Here is a 23,065-nt window from a genome sequence, read left to right as displayed (position 1 = left end):
GCAGAAACTGAACAAAAGGGTACAATGCAAAAAGAACATAACATGCCACAAGAAGCAGAAGGAGAACAAGAAAGGAACAACAGTGGACAGGGCATATCTTCTAGCATCGAAGCAGGCAATATAATAGAAACTTAATTGCTATCTTGTGATCTTGTGACTTGGAATTATTTACATTAAATTCAAAATCATCGCAGGCACAATGGAGAAAGGGGGCAAAGATAGTGATTCCGTCAACAAAGCCATCGAAGACCTGTACAACGCTGTATGCAAGCCATGGACACAGAGAGAAATGTAAGTTCATACAACTAACACAAAACACATTCTTACACACGATCATTTTGACTGTATCATGTGTAAACTAAAACATTTTTCTAAATATACTTTGCAGGGATGAGCTTTTCATTACAACGGACAAGTTTGATGTCAATCTAGGCCATATCGCCGAAAGCTTCAAGGTCGGTAAATCAGTACGCACCGAAGCAATCGAGCCCATGCTAACAATCTTGAGAAAACAACTCAATGGCACAGGGAGAAAGATTCTGTCGTTAAGCAACACAATAAGTAAAGATCACGGCAAAAGAATCACGTTGAAAACAATATATATGACTTTATAAATAGATAAACTTGCCCTATAACTGAACTGACAAATTCCCTTTGTGTATCTGTTACAAAACAAGCAGCACTCGATAAAGGAAGTCGACGACGAAGATCCAATGTGCTACAAAAATAATGATCAAGAACACATTACAAAAAAATTACTACCTGCCAGGCTTAGATCATTTTCAACATCCAAGAAGAAGAAAAACTGCAAGATTATAAAATGGTAAGCAGATCAGCTTACGTATATGTTATGCAAAGTTCTCTTTTTATTTTATGTTTCTAAATGTTTTCTTTTTATTTTTTGTTTTGCAGTTCCTTCTACCATGTTCGTTGCGCGGGTTTGAGAAAGACGAAATTATAAGTCATTACTTCACCATTACAGTTAACATGCAAAAACAGCGCTTTGAACTCCTTGACTCTTCAACTGCATATCCAGGCACAATAGAATTCTTCAACAATGTAACCAGTAAATTAATGAAAATCTGGAAGCACGTAAGCACAGAGCTACAGCTTTCACAGAAAAACATCGACCATTTCAAAAAGGTCAAACTGCAGGTGCCACTTCAAGAAGACGAAACGTAAGCACTTCCAACATTTCACTTCTTTCTTTTTTTCAATGCAAGATTCACTACTACAATTACTAAAATAATTCTGTTCTTTCGTCTTTTCAATGCAACATTTACCAGTACCATTGCTCCAACATTTCTCTTCTTTCCGTTTCTTGAATGCAACAATCTTACTAGTACCATTCCTCTACATGCAGAATGGACTGCGCATTCTATATGTACATGAACCTGAAGCACTACTCCAATGATGGAACAGCAGCAACCTTAGAGCCAGAACAAGTACCAGAGTTGAGGAAAAAATTCTATATCAACTAATCAGTCAACACAAGGGGAATACCAAACTGTCATTAATCAAGTGTACAACAGGTTAGTCTTTTCAGAAACTAAACCTTACAATTTTGTCACACTAGAAGAAGTAATATTTTTTAATTATTATTTTTTGATTCTAACAGATATGCTGAAGTATGAAGTCGATATGGAAGAAAAAGAAATGCAACAGATAGAATGTTGCATACTAGAAGAGTTTCCGCCAAATCCCGAGCCAAAAGAACATATTATGCATGCGACAACCACAAAAGAGCATGAAGTTATTGATATATCCAGTAAACGCAAAGAGATTATGGATGTCAGCAGCCACGCCGTCGCCCAAGAATCTTGCACAGACCACGAAGAAAAGGATCCACCAATAGAACCAGATCAACCACCACCAGACGACAAGATACCACACCATGCTGAAGAGGAAACGGACGAGCAAAATATCAACAGCAATATCACAAGCACAGAGCAACTTGAACAAACAGGAACTGATTTAAAAGAGGATGACAGAAGCAACGACGTACCAAATACACAAGAACAGGTTTCCGAGCAGAAAAAACAACATGTTCTTCTTCAAGAAGAAACGGACTCGACAAGCAATCAGCAAGGCATCTCCAGCACCATCTCTTTAGACTTCCTAAAACACAAAACAACGAAAAAGCATATAGAAGTTGATGAATTCATTTTAAGCCTTGACCAGGACCAACTGATGCAATAATATATGCTTAAACAGATGGGCCATACATTCGATGAAATCAAAACAGCAATGATTTACCAGGAAGACTTTGAGTTCAACAGAAATGCCACGCCGTATCTGACAAGCTTGCAGCAAGAATCAGGAGAACATTCAATGGGTCAATCATCTAAGAACAGCTCAGACAAGAAAATCTCGGTCAAGAAGAGGACGGTAAAGCCTTCAAGCAGGCTCCATGGAAAAAATCAAGATTCCTACTTTTGTCCCAGGAGATTTCAAATTTATGAACAAAGCCAGAGCACTTCATGAATACCTATTCAGCCAAGAAGGACAGGACGAATGCGGAGAGTAAGTACTTTCTCTTGTCACAACAAAAAAAAAAGAAATGTTGCCCCTTTTTAAACCAACCTAACTAATGGATAAACTTTTTCTGCTTGCAGTCTAAACGTATATATTAGCTCGAAACGACCCGATTGGATTATAGGAAAAATAATAATGGAACAGCTACAGAAAGGAGATCATGGACAGATGGAGGGCTCCATTGCAAACACATTGTTTGAAGAATGGACAGTGCAGCAACAATACAACACAACCGATAAAGCCATACTTCCCGCAGAATTTGCAAACGTATGAAGTCCAATTTGACAAAAACACTTGCATCATTTCAGTGATTACAAAGATTGAACTAAAAAGTAGAAAACTTTTTGGTCGCAGATCGTGCTCGGTGTTAAAACTGGAGAAGAAGAAGGACTAGCAGAATTCAATGAGGACGAAGCATTGAAACAGTTTGCACCCCTTGTAACAGGGAAGGAACTTTTAAAGAAAAAGCTGGTAAGTTAATAGAAATATACAAACATAATTCATTCTTCCTACAGATTGCACATTTACATGTCATTTAATTCTCCTGACAAGAATGAACTTTAACTCACTCTGTCTCCAAACACCGCAGATTATGATACATCACAACACAGCTAAACACTACACACTGTACGTGCTCAACAAGTACACGAGCTCCATCGACATACTGGACTCACTGAATTACAGACACCGAGGAGGAAAAAATACATGGAAAACACACCATAAGGATCACCCAGAACTGGTACGTCAATTCAACCTTAGTTTTCTAATTGGTTTTCCAATTCCTGCATTCCCTTTATTAATGGCAAAACCCAACAATAAAACCAAACCGTAAGAACAGATTAAAAGGATGCACGCACTCATGAAGAAGCATTACGGCGAAGCGGAGCTACGAGCCAACAGCGAACCGAACTGGTCGAGGATAGCAGAAACACCTAACAGAGTTTGCGTTCCAAAACAGCAGGGTACCCAATGCGGACACTTCATGGTTCAATTTGCAAAATACTGGAATGGCATTGATCTCATAAAAGATGATGAGGATTTCCATGTAAGTGAATAGTACGAGAGCAACAATTTTAATTTTTAGAAGCAGCACTACTTGAATACTTCAATTATCTCATGAAAGAAAAATAAAAGAATATCCGATGACCTCCATGCAGCAAAGCAACGTAGATGCCGAGTGGAAACCAGAGTTCCTTTTTACAGCCATATTTGGTGAAACAAACCAAGTAAAGTGCGAGCAACTACCTGGAAGAATCAAAGAATTCAAACCAGAAACTTCAAACTTCTTTTCCACCAACAAAGGTTAGAAAATCATTTCTGGTTATCTTTTTTTTGTAATGATCTACCCATCCCACGGTTGACGAATGTCTTTCGTATCACGAGAGCTTACATATTACATATCTGCTTCCGCTGACAGGAACAGATGAAACAAAAAGCAAAAAAAGACGAACCACCAGTCCATACCCAAAACATTCTCATTGCTTCCAACACACAAAGGAGGTGTCCGACCTCTTCCAACTAGTCATGAGCGACAGCTGGCAGGAGGAATACAAAAAGTGAGTTGTTTTCTGTTGCACCTCAAAATAGTTGGACAGAGGCGAAAAATAATGTAAAAATCTGTTTCTCACTGACCGTGACCTCCAAAATTATTTTATCTCCCTGTCGCAGCAAAACTATATTTAGGCGCTTCCATAGGGACAGTGAAAGCACGCAACTTACTGGAGCCCAACTGAAGACAGTATTTGGTCCAAGACCAGCACAGACGAACATACCACATCATATGGAAAAGAGGGTGCTCGATGACATAGCAGAAATCTGGGAAAGCAAACAAGATTCAAAAGAGAGTGACAGAGTAATATTAGGCCCAAACTTTGTAGAGGTAAACTTTTAAAAAGCAAAATCTTGTCTATATTGCAACACCTATTCTTTTTATATTGTTACACAGCTCTTTTTTCTAACAGTTATTTTCATCGTAATTATTGTTTGCGGCATATACTGAAATTAAATAAAGACAAAACTAGTGTTGCAAAATTTAAAAGTGAATTGCAAAAAACAAAGAATCAGTTGGTTCCCATGTATCTCAAAGAAAATCAACGGAAAAAGCTCTCAACAGCAAACATGGTAACATCCCTTTCCTTCGCGACAAAATCACAAAATATTCGTTCTATCAAATTACTTTATATTAAACTGTCAAGAAACCAACAAGTATTTTGTACGCAGATATTCATTCCAATGGAGAAGCATGACTGCTACGTACTATATGTGTTGGACAAATACAAACACAAAGTTCACATTATTGATCCTCGAGAAGCGACTCCAGAGGAATTTGAGAAAGAAAAGATAGACGTGGATAAATTGGATCCAAATGAAGCATGTCGAGTTCTTCAGGAACATGAAGACGCTAAAAAAGAAAGAGAAAGAGTCAGGAATATCACGCTCATAAGTTGGCAATCGTAAGCATTTATACATAATAATTTTTTCAGTTTTAGAAGTTGCAGTATTAAAACAATTACAAAATGCAATTCCCAGGTACCTAGGATTAAAGAAGTCTTCAACGCCATACTTGAACAAACAATGAATCCAAAGAAAACAAGATGGCAGATTCATACCGTGCAAGATGTTCCAGTGGTAGAAAAGGGCGAATCACCATTTGCTGTTTTAAAGCTTGCATTCCTCTACAACGGTGAAAAGTTCGTCGAAGACCTGGAAGATTTGACAGTAAGTCTATATATATTTACTTATAAACAACTTTTATGCACCAACTCTAATAATATACTTCTCTTCTCGGCAAAATTTCACAGGATGAGGTCGAAGACTGGAGGGCAGAGGCAATGTACATTCTCTTAAGTAGCGAGATGAATCAAGTCAAAGCTAGTGAAATGGGTGACGAGATTAGCAAGATCTTCAGCAAGAATGAAGACTAAAACTTTTGATTTAGCCAGCGAGGCTAATTCTATCTAGACGTGACAAAACAGTTTATCAGTAACTCACATTTGTATGTAATGTAGTTAGAAATTGCGTGTTCATGTTGAAAAGAGAACTATTTCGACAACAGTGCCTCGTACATCATCAGAGAGTGCCAATACACTATAAACAACAATGCCTCTTCTTATTTGTACGACAGCAGTGTATCCCAAAATGAACCCTTACGCGTGACTCTGGAGACCACCCTCCCGTGCCTCCAGAGGCGACATGGCCCTGTGCCACCAAAGCCTGGGTCACCATGCCTCCGGGCAATATCCAGACACACACATACCAAGAGCGCCTCAACCGTGGCTAGCTCCTACGCACACGTGACTGCAGATGATTCACACCCGTGCCTCCGGAGGCAACATACCAATGCCTTCGGACAATACACACATGTGCATGCACGCACATTCCTCTAGAGACTCAAGCATGGCTAGCTCCTACGCACACGTGAATGCACATTCTTCAAACCCGTGCCTCCGAAAGCAACATACCAATGCCTTCGTAGGATGCACACATGTGCATGCACGCACATACCTATAGAGCCTCAACCATGCCTAGCTCTTAAGCAGACGTGACTGCACATGCTTCAAACTCGTGCCTTTCGAAACAAAGGAGCTTGCCTTTTGCACGACCTGCTGTATAAAAATTAAACGAGCCGAAGGCGAGCAGGAGGTTCCTTGGCACCGGAGGCGCCGTGTCACACCATGACGGACAACGCGCTGCACGAACCAGCACGCCGCACGACCAAAACACACTTTGACCTATGACCCCCCTTCAAGATGTTTATGAAAATTAAACGAGCAGGAGGTTCCCTCGCACCGGAGGCACCGTGTCACATCACGACGGACAACGCGCCGCACGAACCAGCACGCCGCACGACCAACACACACTTCGACCTATGCCCCCCTTCAAGATGTTTATGAAAATTAAACGAGCCGAAGGCGAGAAGGAGGTTCCCTGGCACCGGAGGCGCCGTGTCACACCACGACGGACAACGCGCTGCATGAACCAGCACGCCGCACGACCAAAACACACTTCAACCTATGACCCCCCTTCAAGATGTTTATGAAAATTAAACGAGCCGAAGGCGAGCAAGAGGTTCCCTCGCGCCGGAGGCGCCGTGTCACACCACGACGGACAACACGCCGCACGAACCAGCAAGCCGCACGAACCAGCACGCCGCACGACCAACACACATTTCGACCTATGACCCCCCTTCAAGATGTTTATGAAAATTAAACGAGCCGAAGGCGAGTAGGAGGTTCCCTCGCGCCGGAGGCGCCGTGTCACACCACGACGGACAACGCGCCGCACGAACCAGCACGCCGCACGACCAAAACACACTTCGACCTATGACCCCCCTTCAAGATGTTTATGAAAATTAAACGAGCCGAAGGCGAGCAGGAGGTTCCCCTGCGCCGGAGGCGCTGTTCTTCAATTTAGTAAAGTTATACAGCCGTGCCTCTGCTAGTCTACACATGTGCATTAAAAAGTTACTGTTTTTTCCTTACTTGATTGAAAGGTCACATTTGGTAGTGTTGGTAGTCCCCGCCCGTAACTACCCCATAAATCTCCATTACCCGAAAATATAATGGGAAGAAAAAGGGAAACGAGAAAGGGAAACAGGGAACCAAGCGTGCGAAGTGGTATTTTCTTTGTGTGATCGCGCGGAAAGGGAAAACAGAAAATTCTGGTAGTTCGAGGGTCAAACTGCAAAACGTATGAAACCACAAACCGGAAAGGGTAAACCGGGAACCAACCGCGCCAGCTGGTTTTCCCTGGCGGGAGCGCTCCGCGCGCGACACATGTCACGCGCGGAGTGCTCCCGAACCGCTCGTTAAGAGTGCTCCGAAGGAGCGCTCGTTAACTAGTTGCTATCGGGAAAGAGGCGGCGGCGGCGAGAGAAGTGGGTCGTGCAAAGACCCAGGGCTAGGTCTTGCTTTCGATCTCTCGTATCCCTCTGGTTTTTTTTCTATCGCTAGCTAAAAGACACGTGGACATCACGGTAACTCCCCCTTGTAGTGCACCTTATTGTTTTGGATTTGAGCCGTTTGTTCTAAAATAACATATCTGGAGTCGTTTTCGGGCCCTAGGAAAAAAAAATTGGCTGCGTTGTTTGGGTCTGTTGAGAAGTCTTTGGATGCGTTGGCTTCGATTTGGCTTACGATTGATCGCTGCCGTTGAATCTGGAATAGAAGGATGAGGATGCGAGTTTTAGCGTCAGCTTGACTTTCTTCTCCACCTGCCCGCCTCACCAACCGCCGTCCGCCGGCCGATTCGCCTCCTCCCACAAAGCGCCGTCCATCTTCGCCGCCCCTGCCATGTCGCGGCCTGCCGGCAATCCCTCGTACGCCGCCGAGCTCGGCGCGGCCAAGAAGGCCGTCGCCCTCGCCGCCCGTCTATGCCAGGTGCCCTTCCTCGGATCCCAAATCCTTTCTTTCCTTGCTGTGCCGAGGCCCGTCCGCCCGTGGGGACGCTGCTCGGCGGAAACCGCGTTCGCGCTGCCGTCGCCGGCTGCTGGGCTGTGCCTTGTCTAGTTGTCTTCTTGGTTTTCTTCCACCGTTCCTCCGAAATTAACTGGAGAAGCATCGCTGATTGATGGTCAACATGGAGAAGTGACCACTTTTGAAGTGTAACCAACTCTAGATTTGAAGTATGTTAACGTAGGCACTCCTAGCTATGATAATCACCAGAGAGAGATCTTTGATTATGTTGATTGCAAACTGCTCGCTTCGCTATTCATCAGATTGTCGATGCATTGCTGCAGTTGGAACTTATTGTGTTTGCCCTGTGACTCTTCCTCCTTCAGACGGTGCAGCAGGAAATCGTGCAGTCAGACATTCAATCCAAGGCGGATAAGACTCCTGTGACCGTTGCTGATTATGGTACGTGCTCACTTTGCAACTGTTTACCTCCAGGTGCCTGTATCTGCTGTTTGATGCTCAATTAGCAGTCCTCATACTCAAACCATAATTCAAGTCAGTCGATGTTTCTTGATTTAACTTACATGGAGATGTTAAGATTTCTGAATGACATGGCTCGGGGATGTGAAGAACATTCAGGGTCGTATGATCTTCGTCAGTTTACATTCACATCTGAAACTTGTTTGTTCTCTCAACTTCCCATTCAGGTGATAATTTTCTTTTCATACATGTAGGGTCTCAAGTATTGGTAAGTCTTGTGTTGAATATGGAAGTAACTTCTGGTTCCTTCTCTATGGTGGCCGAGGAGGTAAATCACTTGTGTTTCTGTTAAATCATTTCTGTGTATGATACATAAGTATAATACACAACCTGAGTGTTTGTATGTACGCAGGACTCAGAAGACCTGAGAAAGGATGGCGCTGAAGAAATTCTGGAGCGCATTACTGATCTTGTAAACAAAACTCTCGCTGAGGATGGTTCATACAACATTTTATTATCTAAGGAAGCTATCCTCTCTGCAATTGATACCGGGAAGTCCGAGGGTGGTCCATCTGGCCGACATTGGGTTCTAGATCCAATCGATGGGACTAAAGGGTGAGCCGTGGTAACTCCAAGCTGCAGGTTTCACGTTCTGCTAACGCGATAAAAAAATGCCTGTTTTTTCCGCCAATTGCACCATCTATTGGAGTAGTTTCTACAACTGCCTTCTTGCTCACCAGAAGTCCAAAACCAGTGTGCTGCTTTAATTTGTTCTGTGTTTTTCTAATCATTAATTATTTAAGGTACCACACACCACTGCCTTCTTTCAAACAACTAGAGTTCTGACCTATGACTCTGCATACAGAAATGAATTCTTTTACCAACAATCTTATTTAACAAGTAGAGATGCCAATATTACTACAGAAATTTTGTGAAGCAGTTCTATGTAAACTATACACGGTTCTCTTTTCTGAGATAGCTTGTGAAGTGCTAACAACTGATCAGTTAGCTGGCAAGATTAAGTACCTCTCTTTCATGCCCCATATTTTAACTAAACGTTCTAAACTGATTAATCGTGAACACTAATAGCATTTGTTTGAAAAGAAAGACATTGCAGTCATTTGATGACAGCTCATGTTGTTACTATCTCTGCCTATAATACATTTTGATCATTTTTTGGTTTTGTCTTAATAACTTGATTCAGATTCGTGAGAGGAGGCCAATATGCCATTGCACTGGCACTGCTTGATGAGGGCAGAGTTGTCTTGGGTGTGCTGGGATGTCCAAATCTTCCTTTTACATCAGTAAGTAACCTCAGTGGTAGCTCATCAGGAGATCAAACTGGGGCCCTCTTTTCAGCTGCAATCGGTTGTGGTGCTGAAGTACAGTCGTTAGATGGCTCTCCACCACAAAAGGTTATTACCACTTTCAATCTCTTTTATTTGATTTTCATCAGTGATGGCTGTTTGTGCCTATGTGAGTTATTTTCTTTTCTTGTGATTGACTTGCTTCTGGCTAACTTTCATTACAGATCAGTGTTTGTACCATCGACAATCCAGCCAATGCCTCGTTCTTTGAATCCTATGAAGGAGCACACTCGATGCGTGATTTTACTGGCTCTGTAGCGGAGGTTTGATCTTGATCACTCTTTGCTTAGGCTATATCCATTGGAGTAGAAACTAATTTTGTGTTTGAGTCCTACTAGAAACTTGGTGTCCAAGCTCCTCCAGTCAGAATAGATAGCCAAGCAAAATATGGTGCGCTGGCCCGTGGAGATGGTGCCATTTACTGGCGTTTTCCGCACGAGGGTTATAGAGAAACGATATGGGATCATGCAGCCGGCTCAATTGTCGTCACAGGTAAGAGCATTTCTCTGTTTTTTGAAACAACGAACTCAACTGAAGAATACACATTTCTTACTTCCATTTTTTCTGATGTTTCCCAGAAGCCGGAGGTGTAGTTAAAGATGCCTCAGGAAACGATCTCGATTTCTCGAAAGGCAGATATCTTGATCGTGACACAGGCATCATTGCTACAAATAAACAGTTGATGCCATCAGTCCTGAAGTCTGTCCAGGAGGCAATCAAGGAGAAAAAACAGGCCTCTTCCCCATTGTAGAAGGTTCTTGAACCTTCCCTGTTGTAGAAGTTGGATTGGTCCAAAATAATTATCGCTATGCTACTCCTTATTCATTTATTCACACTGTTTATGTGCAAGTGACCTTTTGTTGGAAAAAATACAACCCTATTTTTTTCTGAAAAGGATCAGATATATTATAAATATTCCTCGAAAGTACAAAGCACCTCAAACATAATAAAAATTACATCGGATCATGGATTACCGAACGACCATTGCCATCGTCAGAATGAGCCGCCGACGTGCCATTATCGCCGCTCTCATACCGGAGCCGGCTTGACTTGTCAATGACAACCGGGAAGTCTTCGTGCACGTGCCCCTAAGGACCAGCGCCCTGGAGCCGCAGTCGTCGCCGTCTCTGAAGAACCTGGTACCAAATATCGCCGTTGCCTACGCACGACAAGAAACCCTAACCTTGCCTCCCCAAAGAGCTGGTAGGAATCTACAACCCTTGTTATACAATATTTGTACATATCCAAGGAGTGGCTGATAGGCTGCCATGACCTGAAAGAAATTGAATAAAGAGAGAAACTCCCCGTGGTTATAAATATCTTAGTATGACTTTGTTCGCCATGCCCTGAATGAAACCGAGTAAAGAGAGAAATTTCGTGTGGTTATAAATATCTTAGCATGACATTGTTCAACATAAATGTCAGGAATAATACAGTACATCAACTTTTCTTCTTCTTTTTGTGAGCAACAACCAGTCCCTTGTGTTACTTCTTTCAGATCAAAGTTGCATTGTGAGAGTTTTAATTCCAGAAACCAAGGTTTGTGTTAGAGTACTGTATATATATATATATATATATATATATATATATAGTCGTGTAGCCTTTTGTATTTCGGAAATTCGATACCGCTCGTACAACCATATGCTCATATTATCCAGACCGGTGGCATGTCTAGGGATTTGAGCATGCAGTTGTATAACTTGGGGTGTGTTTGGTTGTCTGCATCGATTTTGCCTGCATTGCATGTGTTTCTCTGATGGGTCTGGCTTAGGTAAAACAACAAAAAAACCAGCATATGTGCTGCCTGGACGAGGGAACTAATATTGGCCCGCCGTTTGGTCGCCTGTGTTGTACTAGACGCACATATCACACGTTGTTTGAATGCAAGCTACATTCTTGAGTATGATTAGTTTGCTACTAATTTTTGGCTTGTCAAATATTGGCAATACTATGACTTGCCAAATATTGGCAACTTTATGTGAGATGGACAAGGCAACTTGGTAACCAATCAATTAGTAGCCAATATTTGGTACAATGCCAAACATTGGCATACCAATTTTTGGCACCAAACCAATTATGCTTAAGATGTTGTCACCACTTCTCCCCAGTGGCGACCTTACCACACACGATCTGAACATAATTTCATTCCTAGCTAGAAAACAAATGACAGTTCATCCTAGATACTATGAAATGGCAGTACAAATTATTAAAAGCCATATGGTTGAATAGGAGAAAATTCATCGGTGCTAGATAGGTGGAAGTCCATCCCCTTCCTCTTCTGCAGCTGATGCTATTTCTTCTTCTTCGGCTTCTTCTTCTTCTTCTTCTTCTTCTTCTTCTTCTTCTTCTTCTTCTTCTTCTTCTTCTTGCGCTGCTTCTTCTCTTCTGCTCATGCTCTTGCACTTCTTCTTCTTTAGATCCTTGTCTAACGTCTGTTATCCCAAATTGTCTGTGCTCACTCCATCCTTTTTTTCTTCCAGACTTCGTTGTCAAATGCCTCCACACCATGGCCAGAGCTGACATCATCAGGCATCACATCTTCCTCTTCAGGCACCAGTTCATCACAACCCCATTGCAGGATCCAGTTATACAGAATGCAACAAGTAAGAACAAACTTAAACTTCCAGTTATGTACCATTGTTTAGTTCATCGTCAGCTTGTAGTTTGCAACCAAACTAACATGTAACTTCTAGTTATGAACAAGCTTAATCTTTTTTCTTTTCTTTTCTATTTTTGTTTTTCGCTTCTATAAAAAAGTTTGGAAATTTAAAAAAACTTGAGTTTTAGAAAAATGTTCTAATGCAACGGCCACGAATTCAGGAAAAAAACTTCACAAAAAAAATGAACTTTTTTCATTTTTTTGAATTTTGATGAAATAATTTTACTTTTTATGAACATTATTTGAATTTCAATGAACTTTTTTTAATGAAAACTTTTAAAATAAGTTAACATGTTTTTGAATTCAAGAGCATTTTTTGCTTCTTTAAAAATTCAGTATTTCAATAAAATAGATTTTCAGAAATGTTCACGGATGAAAAAATATTCGCAAAATATAAAAATGTTCAGTAATTAATGAACATGTTGTCAATTTTGTGGACATTTGTTGTATTTTAATGAATAAAATTTGAATTTGGATGAACATTTTTTGTATTTCATGAAGAAAATTTATATCTAATAAACACTTTAAAAAATCCTACCCCCCCCCCCCCCCCCACGTACTTCTTGAATTTCACTACCGCTGCCGTCTTTGTTCCGAAATACATCGTATATTGCTGGAGCGGTTGATGCATAAATAGACGACTTCAGCATAGATTAAACACAATCACTGCACTTGTGGAAATAAAAAGTTACTCCCTCTTTACCATAATATAAATAAGATATTATTATAATCAATATATGATTTGATCCATCTCGGAGCAATGAGTAGAGACAAAATTGAGCTGAAGTATGACTGCCATAAATCCGAAGATAACACTTTTTTTTTATCCAACAGGAGCTCTGAGCCTTTGATGGCAAGCAAACCATTGTATGCAATGTCTATGCGACTACCCATATCAGCAAAACCACTGTTACAAAACTGCAGACTAGCTAGCTACAAGGAGGAAACAATTAGATATAATTAAGAAGTTTAGACGGAAAAGAGATATAAACACTACTTCATGGTACATCTGAAGTGGCCTCGACAAATAATTGGGAGGAGTTAAGTAGACTTTTCTCTTATACAAACAAGTTAAATAATTCAAAACATTTCACTGGCGGAGGCCGACATGAATACTAGTTAGCTGACATGACCTCAATACTGGTACATACGAATTCAAAACAAGTGAACAACAGCAGAAACAACAAATGATACACGCAGAAGTGACAATAGTTGGTTTTGGAGCGCAGCTCACTCCATCTTGAGAACAGGCCGTCTCGGGTTCGACTCAAGCTGGGATCGCAAGTTTCTCACGAAGTCGCCCTTGTAGTTGTCACCCTTGAGCAAAACTTCCTTGAGGCTTCCTAGAGATGCTAGCCCAGAAAATAACCAAACACTGGGGGCTTGTTCAAACTGATTGTCATCTTCTTCCGAAACGACGACTTCTGCCTTGGGCTGATCGTAATACTGCAGCAGCTCAAGCTTAGGGGCTGCTCCCTTGTCAAAACACACAGATTCGAACTTACCTGGGGAACTCAGCTCCAGCACCATTAGGGTCTGGAATGCGCCCTGCTGGAAATGAAGATGGACTTCTTTGCCCTTGAACGACTCTTTCCGTAGATGCAGGATGGCTAGGTTCGGTAGCCTCCCAAGGACTTGTATGGCGGCATCATGGTCCAATATCCTGGAGCTCCGCAGCTTGAGCTTGACCAGATTTTTTAGCCCGCCATTGATCCATGCTGGCAATTTGACCAGGTTGCCATACAGCTTCAGGCTTTCGAGGTTTTCCGGAGGCGAGGACAGGCCATCCAAGCAGCCAGATAAACCCGGCATACCCTCCGACTGCACCAGCAGTGTCTGTAGACAGCTGAGGCTACCCATGACCAAACATAGCTCTCCGGCATTGCTCTTGTCGATGCCGGTCACACCCAACTTGCGCAGACCAGTGAGCTTTGCTACCTCTCGCAGAGCGGCCTTCCTCCTTGAGACGTTCACGACAGCCAATGTGTGCAGGGCTTTGAGCCTGTGGATTCCTCTGGGCACCCCAACACCACATGAGCTCCGGCGTGTCATCAACATCGGCATATAGGAGCAGCAGCATGTGGTGCAGACGCCGCGCCTGTTTGTGTCCCCGTCAATGTCCATGCAATCCTTCAGGAGCTGTGGCGCACAGCATGCCACGCAGAACCCCACCGAGGAGCAGGTGAGGATGCATGGCTTGCTCCTCATTATCTTCGGCACCTCTTCTGGATACTCTTGATTTACACAATTGTCGTTGCTCCCAACGCCCCTGGCATGAACGTGCTCTAGCTTCCTGAGCTTGATGATGGTCTTTGGCAGCTTGATTATGTTTGTACCTGTCACATCTAGCGTCTGGAGCTGCCTCAGGTTACCCAATGAACCTGGCAGGTGATAAATTCCATGACACCCTCTTAGGGAAAGGTATCTCAGGTGAAAAAGCTTCCCAATGTGCTTGAGATGATGATCAACCAGACCTGAAGTGCTTTCCAAGTCCAGCACCCTCAGCAACCTCATCTTGTCAGAAATGAAGAAGGGCCTCCACTTGCCAAAAATCGTTAGGGATCTGACACGAGACAGGTCAACTGTACTCTCGAATTCACTTTCATCTCCGTTCCAGTCGTTGCCTACAGAGAGGTGACGTGTTGTGACAGGGCTGTTTAAGCCGCAACCTGCCTCCAATCTGAAAACAAGATTTTCCTCCATGGACTTCGAGATGACTACTTCACGGATGATATCATAGAGTTGGCAAGAGTCAATTTCTTTTCTACTATGACTTGATCGCCATGATGGCAGGATCATGCTCCTGCCTATGAGGTCCATGAGGTAGCTTTCTCCTATTTCATAGGAAGACTTGCCGCGCACCTCTGTTGAGTAGCCCTCTGCGATCCACCGCCGCAACAAACGTGTTAGACTAATCTTGTAGTTTGCAGGAAAGATTGCCAGATACAAGAAACAAGCCTTGAGATGATAGGGTAAACCATCATAGCTTTTGAGAAGGACTTTTCTTATGGTGTCAAGCTCTGCATTCACCTCCAAGTCACTGCTAAGACTCTCATTCAGTTTTCTCCACTCCGTGACAGTTTTTGGTTGGTTTGTCAAGAAGCCAGCTATGGCGATTATTGCAAGAGGAAGACCATTGCACTTCTTCAAGATTTGTTCTGCTTGTTCAACCAACTCAGGATACTGCCGGTACAAATATTCATTTTCCATGAATACCTGAAATTTGCACACAAACACTTAGGACAAAAGTACAAAATCATCTATTATATCATTGAGTCAAAGAGAAATAACCAACGATGTTTGCCTAGGATATGACGCGATCACACACACGCAGAGAGAGAGAGAGATAGAGAGAGAGAGATGGAGAGAGAGAGAGAGATGAAGTTCGAAACTGGAAATAAAATAAAATAGCAATTTGGTTTCGCTATGAAACCTGTGCAATGTTCAAAATCGCTAGATTTTGAAATAAGAATTATGTAAAGAGAAAAGTATGTTTTTGGTCCCTCAAGTTCCCACAAAGTATAGACATGATCCCTCAAAATTTTTTGGTATACATTTGGTCCCTCAAGTCTCAAAACCGGATAAGCTTGGTCCTAAACCAGATTTTGAGCATGTTGACCGGGTTTGACCGCCACAAAACCGCCCGATGAATAGTAAATTTGAAAAAAAACTTCAAAAAAATGACAAATTTTTTGCAAGAGCCCGTCCGATCTCATTTCAGGACAAAATTTTCGTCGCACCTTGCGCACTTAAGCATATTGGACCCCAAAAAGTTTCATAATTTTTTGATTTTGTTTTGATTTTTTTCGAATTTACTATTCATCAGGCAGATATTTTTGTTTTCTTTTTGCCACGAGCTCCTCGCGTGCCGAAAGAGCCTGAAATTTTGTTCGCATCTTGCGCATGTAAGCATATTCGACCCCAAAAAATTTCAGATTTTTTTGAAGTTTTTTTTTCGAATTTACTGTTCATCGGGCGGTTTTGTGGCGGTCAAAACTGGTCAATATACTCAAAATCTGGTTTAGGACCAAACTTATCCGGTTTTGAGACTTGAGGGACCAAATGTATACCAAAAAATCTTGAGGGACCAAGCCTATACTTTGTGGGAACTTGATGGACCAAAAACATACTTTTCTCTTATGTAAATTATAACATGTGATTTGTATATGAAATGAAATTCAAACAGCTGAAATGTGGAAAACAGACAAGTTAATATAAAAATTAGGATTGTTTGTAGATCAAATTCAAAAAAAAACTTAACCATTATCGAGATAATAATAGCAATTTGATTACTATTTGATGACATAAAATACGAAGTGAGGGAGGATCAGTAATGCAACATGCTTTAGATATATCAGCGTGCATGGGTGGCTTATACAGTCATATGTATAAAAGTGCGCCGGTTTGGTCAGTTTGGTGGTTACCAGACATGAGTTGAACATAAATGATTGAAGGCATGAACAAATCTACAGTCACTGACTGGGTTCAGAAAATCATTGGAAGTGACAGATGTAGTGAGAATAATGAATAAGTATAATGTGTACTCAATGGGAAATATGCTCCATGTGGGAGGGACAAGAATTGTTCTACTGCAACAATAAGGAAGGAAGCAACAAATCATGTCAAGTGTACTAAGTCCCATAGGAAGCAAAAGGATGTCGTGGCTAGAACACTAAGGTCGAAAGTGATACATCATGTCAAGTGTAATAAGTCATTTCCGTTTTGCAGAACATACATACACAGGACTAGAAGGGACAAGCCACTGCGAAAGCGAGTGAGAGTGAATGTTTTAACAATTTTTGCATGTAATTAGACATGGTTAATGTAAATTTCAAATGAAACAAATGGAGCATTGCCATGGCTTTTAAGTACCTTTCTTGTGAAGAAGAAAAGTGCATCCTTCTTAGCTAGACCTTTGAGCTTGTATACATTTTCTTGATTTTTTGAACAATAACTAGCAATACTCGCTTCTCTTGTGGTGACTATCATTTGACTTCCATTTTTCATATGACAAAAAAAAAATCATTACCATGTCCCATTCAGTGGTAGATGACAAGCCGTCGAGAACAATCAAGCACCTCTTTTCTCTCAAAAAACGTTTCAGATCACACATCAGTTCTTCAACACTTCTGGGCAATGAGTACACCGTGCCATCACTAGTTTCTCCCACCCCTAGTTGGATAGCTAAACTCCTAAGGAATTCCTCATGACTGAAAGGGCTGATGATTCTGAGGAAAGCATGTTTCTCAAATATGCGATTGAGTTCTTGGCTTTCATAGATATCTTCAACTAGAGCAGTTTTCCCGAGACCACCCATTCCCCACACAGATATAACCTGAAGTTCTTTGTTCACTGGATTCAAAATTAGTCGGAGGATGTGCCATTTTTCTGTCTCCCTTCCTACAAATTCAGATCTCTCCAGAGCAGGCGTAATCGACAGGATGCGGCTGAGTCTCCTTCTGATGGCATTCTTTCCACTGGCGGCATCTTTCGTTTGATTGCCAACCGCTATCTCACAGATGGGCACTAAAGAGTTTGTTCTGTTAGTGGTGACAATGGCGGTTGCGCTTGAGGTTGACTCTGGCTCCATTGAATATGCTCCACCTTGAGGGCTCTAAACACAAACAAACAAACAATTATTAGGTATTGTACATTGTTTCATTAGCAGTACTTTCAGTCCCGCAATCTTCAATGATATGAGATTGTGTAATTAATGTAAGTACAGTTTGAAACAAGCAGTCGCTTGTCCAAACAATTAAAATAATGTAAAGTACGTAGAAGACAGAATGTGGCCTTTAGATCAAAATTAAGGATGTAACATGAATGAGTTTGATGGTTTTTTAGCATAAAATAAATATTACCTTCGGGTAGAAAACATAGAGAGTTTGATCATCGGATAATTCCTTAAGCTCTGAGACTCTGCATTTCCGGCCTATGCATAAGCTTGCAACTTCAACTTGCTGTGTGGCCACAATGATCCGGTTACCATTACTGTTGACAGGAAAGTAAGTTCTAATCCAGTCCCAATCTTCTATGCTACACAGGTCGTTGAGAACAATCAGGTAACTCTTGTTATTCACATGCTCTTTGAACTCGTCAACCAAGTCCTCTTGCTTCATCATCAGCATCTTTTTCAGAACATCAGCCCCTGTAGTGCTTGCTCTTTCTCGACAACCTCGTACCTCAGATGCTACTTCTGGAAAAGAAGAATATCCATAGAACTGCCTCATAATGCTTTGCATGAACACGATCGGGTCGAAAGGATGTGTAAGCTTAATCCAGGCACGGCATTCAAATTTGTCCGAATCATCATATGCATGTCTTATCACGGATGCCTGTCCAAGAACACCACATGTTCCCCACACTGCAATCACTCTAAGATCCTTGCCCAGCTCTTTGCTGATGAGTTGTGCAAGATCTACCCTTGGCTTCACAGCACGCCTCGCTTTGTCAATACCAAACATTGTAGCACTGGCTTTGCCGCCTGCAGTGTACTGCTCGGCAGCAACGGTGGCAAGGGGCTTTGAGCTAGTGGCAGAGGCCCTGATGAGGTGGTACCGCAGGTTCCTCTGGCTGACATCCTCGACCTTGGCTCGGAGGTCCTTCATCTCCAAGGCCACATGGCGCCGGTCAAGCAGTGTCCTCAAGATGCGCCACCAGCTGGGCGACCTCTCGAAGCGAACGACAAAGTCCTGGAGGCAGTCCTCCACGTCGTAGCCCAGGTCGCGGACCTGCTTCACCCAGGTCTTGATCACCTTGTTGTTGTCTCGCTCATCGTGTGCAGCCATCAAGAATGACTGCATCATCTCGAGCTCGTCCCTGATGAAGGCCTGGTCGCGGTGCACTCCCAGCTGCAGCGCCACCTCCTTTGCAACGGCAGATTGGGCATAGCTAACAGCTCCGTTCACCACGGACTTGCCCACGCTCAGCACCGTCGCCTCCATTGCTAGTCTCTGCTCACCTATCCACTCCTGTTGCTTCTTGGGTGGATCTGAGTCGATAATACAAAACTGGTAAAATGTTCAATGTGAATTAAATGTAGTAGTAGCTGTGTACGGATGTATCCACAGGCGCATGCAAGTAACCACTCCCTCCCTTCTAAAATAAGGGTCGTGGTTTTACTGCAAATTTGAACTAAAATCACGACACTTATTTTGAAACAGAGATAGTAGTACAGATGGGGGGTTGTTGGGACCTGATCGTGTGAATCGAGATGCATGTAGTAAATAATCGAATTATTACAAAGCCCTAGCATCTTGAAGACCATAAAGCGAGAACAAGGATCGATGCATATGAAACAAATTACGCACATGATGGGTTGTTGGGACCTGACCCAAGCTTGCGAGCTCATCCGCCGACAAACAGTGCTGGTAGTATTTTTAAAATAAGTAAGACTTTGATTAGCCTGGTGCTAAACTGCTACTAAGAACTCGACAACAGTGAGGATACCTCAGCGGGCCTAGCTGCATGGGCAAACTATTTCAGTGAGAGCAAAGAGAGATGGATGTTGGTTATTACGGATGGAACTAATTAAGCATAATGACTTTTTGCCACTTTGTTTCAATACTGTGCCACTAATTCTATCAATGGTGCATGATTGGATCTAATCCAACAACTAAAGCGACTCTCTTTCCTTTGCCATATTACGAGAAGATGGAGACTACATTTATGAAATGGGTACAGTTGATGTGGAGTGGATGTAAACTGAATCTCTACTATCAAATCTGCATTCAAAAAAATTTAACTCAATCAAATCAAATCTGATCTAACCAAAACCTCAACTAAATCAAAATTTTCCTTCTGTTCCCTTACCCATACCCAAATCAAATCAAATGTTACCAAAACCTCAACTAAATCAAAACTTTTCTTGCCTTCCCCTATCCATACTCAAATCAAATAAATTCTTACCAAAAATCTAGAATATGGTGGATGTGAGGTATATGTCGGACACGATTGATGTTAAACCACTAGAATATGTATGCCCCGTTGCAGCGCACGCGTAATTAGCTAGTTTGAGTTAAATTCACGATGACACACTGTAGCGACATCATCTCAGCTTCATCCTTTTGGATGTGGGAGAAGAGAAAACCAGGAGCACCTCAAGTTGGAACTAATGGTAGACAGGACAGGATGCAGAATTCTCAACTACACACTCGGCTACAGACAAGCTTGCAGGACTACTTGCCAAGGAGCAGGATGAACGTTTCTTAGATCCAACAAAACAACCAAATTATATCTAGCAAGATGCTAGAGGAATAGAGTCTTAGATAAGATCCATACCTCGACCAGGAAATCCCGAAGAAATGCAGCCGCCGACCTGAGGGAGAGAGCAACCAGTGGCTGCTCCCTGAGACGCCTTTGCCTTGGACCTCGCGAGGAACGGGGGAGGAATGTGTTGAGTCAGCACCGACAGAGGGTGGTGAGAATATATGACTAAACAGGAGTCACGGGGAGCCTTCTCAGGTCTTCTTTTTTCTCTTGGGGTGGGTGGGGGCGGCAGGAGAAGCTGTAGGTAGTGCCTACCAGGTAGGGTAACAGCATGGCCTGTTTGATTGTTCAAACTCAAATGAGCGGCACATGCGTGCAGCTCTGTTCTCCCACCTGCTCCTCTATGCTAGGCTGGCGCTGGACAGTGAGGGCGGGCTCCGTTCCATGAAGAAACCATAGGAAGAAAGCGCCTCCAATCAATGAGGTCCATCCAGACCGGCTTCAGCAACATCTGCGAGGACGAGTGTGCAATGAGAAAGAGGAGATTAAGGCAGGTGCTTCGTACTTGTGCGGATAAGAATGTGAGGATGGATAAATATGCTTTTCCACCGTGCACGCTAGGTAGCGTATATCGATCCACCCTCCATTGAGTTATAGATTCCTGTATTTATTCTTTATTACTCCCTCCGTCCCATAATGTAAGACGTTTTTTGACACTACACTAGTGTCAAAAAGCGTCTTACATTATGGGACAGCGGGAGTAGTACATAGCAAAACATTAGCTACACTCTAAAACAAGGAAAACCCCGACGAAACTAGATGCAAAAACAGATGATACACTTGTCCTTCACTGCTATGGTAGGTCAGGTCCAATCATATCAGGCAGAAACATGCAACCTTCGATGGCTTTTTCTTTCTTTGTTTTGTAAAAAGGTGTAGAGATAAAAATATTGAATATTTCCCTTTCCAATGAGGTTTGGCTTTCTCTCTCCTCTTGGTGAGAAATTATTATGCTTATCTCCACTTCTAATAAAGAAAACATGCACTTGTCTTTGCACTGCCCAAGCATCTTCATGTTTCGTCGTGTTCATAGCAGCTACCCATCAAAAATTAATTTATTGTTACAGTGCTACTAGCTTAGTTGATCATCAATAGTATAGTACTTCTAAAAGGTGCATGCGGTGCCAAAGCAATTTGGTTCTCTGAACCCTAGTAGCATGAATGAGTTTGATGCTTTTTTAACATAGAATATATATCACCTTGTGGTACAGAACATAGAGAGTTTGATCAGCGGATAATTGCTTAAGCTCTAAGACTCGGCATTTCTGGGTGATGCATAACCTTGCAACTTCAACTTGCCGTGCGGCCACAATGATCCGGTTCCCATTACCGTTGACAGGAAGGTAAGTTCTGGTCCAGTGCCAATCTTCGATGCTACACAGGTGATAGGACCGACTTCAAGTATCCTTGTAATTTATTTTTCTCCTTGCTTACTTTTCAGGCGTTAAGAACAATCAGGTAACTCTTGTTATTCACATACTCATTGAACTCGTCAACCAAATATTCTTGATTTATCATCAGCATCTTTTTGAGAACCTGAACCCCTAGAGTGGTTTCTTTCTCCACAACATCATCCCTCAGCTGCTGATTCTGGAAAGAAGAAGAATATCCATAGAACTGCCTCATAATGTTCCACATGAACATGATCGGAGCGAAAGGATGCGTAAGCTTGATCCAGGACGGCATTCAAACTTGTCTGAATCAACGTACCATAATTTTCGATACTTATTACTAAGACTATCACGGTTGCATGATTGGACCTAATCCCATCATACCTAACAACTAAAGCCTCTAACAGAGATTTTACTTGTTTCTAATTTTTGGTATTACCAAACTAGTCGTTTCCTCATCAAGAATGAAACTGTTTTACTCTCCTTCTCTTTCTTTGCAGTTTTCAAAAATACTAAATAATGCATCTATTAATTCAGTTTTCAGGTATTTGTATCCAAGCTTTGCAGGGTGCACTTGGCCATACTCACGACCCAGTTTTCTAAAATAAACTTCAACTTTGTTGGTTTCTGGCTCGAGGCACAACACCTTCAAATTATAATTGTGCATGTTTATTTTAAGTGTAAAAAGTTTGGAGAAGCCAACCGATATAAACACAACAAACTCAGTGTCACACACAAAAACATAAAGCAGCTATTACCAGGTATTATGAGGTGGGAACTTACGGTGCAACAAACCAGATATGGAATAATGATTGTATCTCCAAGACGCGGGTGGGGAGCAAACCGAGCATAGTACCATCATATGCCATGCTGCCAGACCATGTAATTCTTTTCTCAGACAAGGCAAGGCTCTTGTAATTGCTTCCCGTAGCATCACTCGAAGATAATGTTTTAGAATTGATTAATACAGAT

General features: G+C 42.2%; 1 protein-coding gene and 1 pseudogene across 1 annotated transcript; one reads left to right on the top strand and one right to left on the bottom strand.

Annotated features, from left to right (window-relative positions):
• The first annotated feature begins 7,753 nt into the window (after positions 1–7,753).
• LOC109732486 (3'(2'),5'-bisphosphate nucleotidase) lies at positions 7,754–10,707 on the top strand. Its single transcript, XM_020291654.4, has 8 exons — positions 7,754–7,913; positions 8,315–8,390; positions 8,663–8,736; positions 8,821–9,023; positions 9,613–9,823; positions 9,940–10,038; positions 10,114–10,267; positions 10,354–10,707. The coding sequence occupies exons 1-8, from the start codon at positions 7,827–7,829 to the stop codon at positions 10,524–10,526; spliced, it is 1,077 nt and encodes a 358-aa protein (XP_020147243.1). The 5' UTR covers positions 7,754–7,826; the 3' UTR covers positions 10,527–10,707.
• A 2,481-nt stretch (positions 10,708–13,188) lies between these two features.
• Positions 13,189–21,133, bottom strand: LOC109732487 (disease resistance protein Pik-2-like; annotated as a pseudogene).
• Between the last annotated feature and the right edge of the window lie 1,932 nt (positions 21,134–23,065).

Source organism: Aegilops tauschii, chromosome 7 (genome assembly GCF_002575655.3).
Source record: "Aegilops tauschii subsp. strangulata cultivar AL8/78 chromosome 7, Aet v6.0, whole genome shotgun sequence".
In the NCBI taxonomy this organism is placed as follows: Eukaryota; Viridiplantae; Streptophyta; class Magnoliopsida; order Poales; family Poaceae; genus Aegilops; species Aegilops tauschii.
The sequence above is the reverse complement of the archived record's forward strand: the minus strand, read 5'-3'. Positions and strand labels throughout refer to the sequence as shown.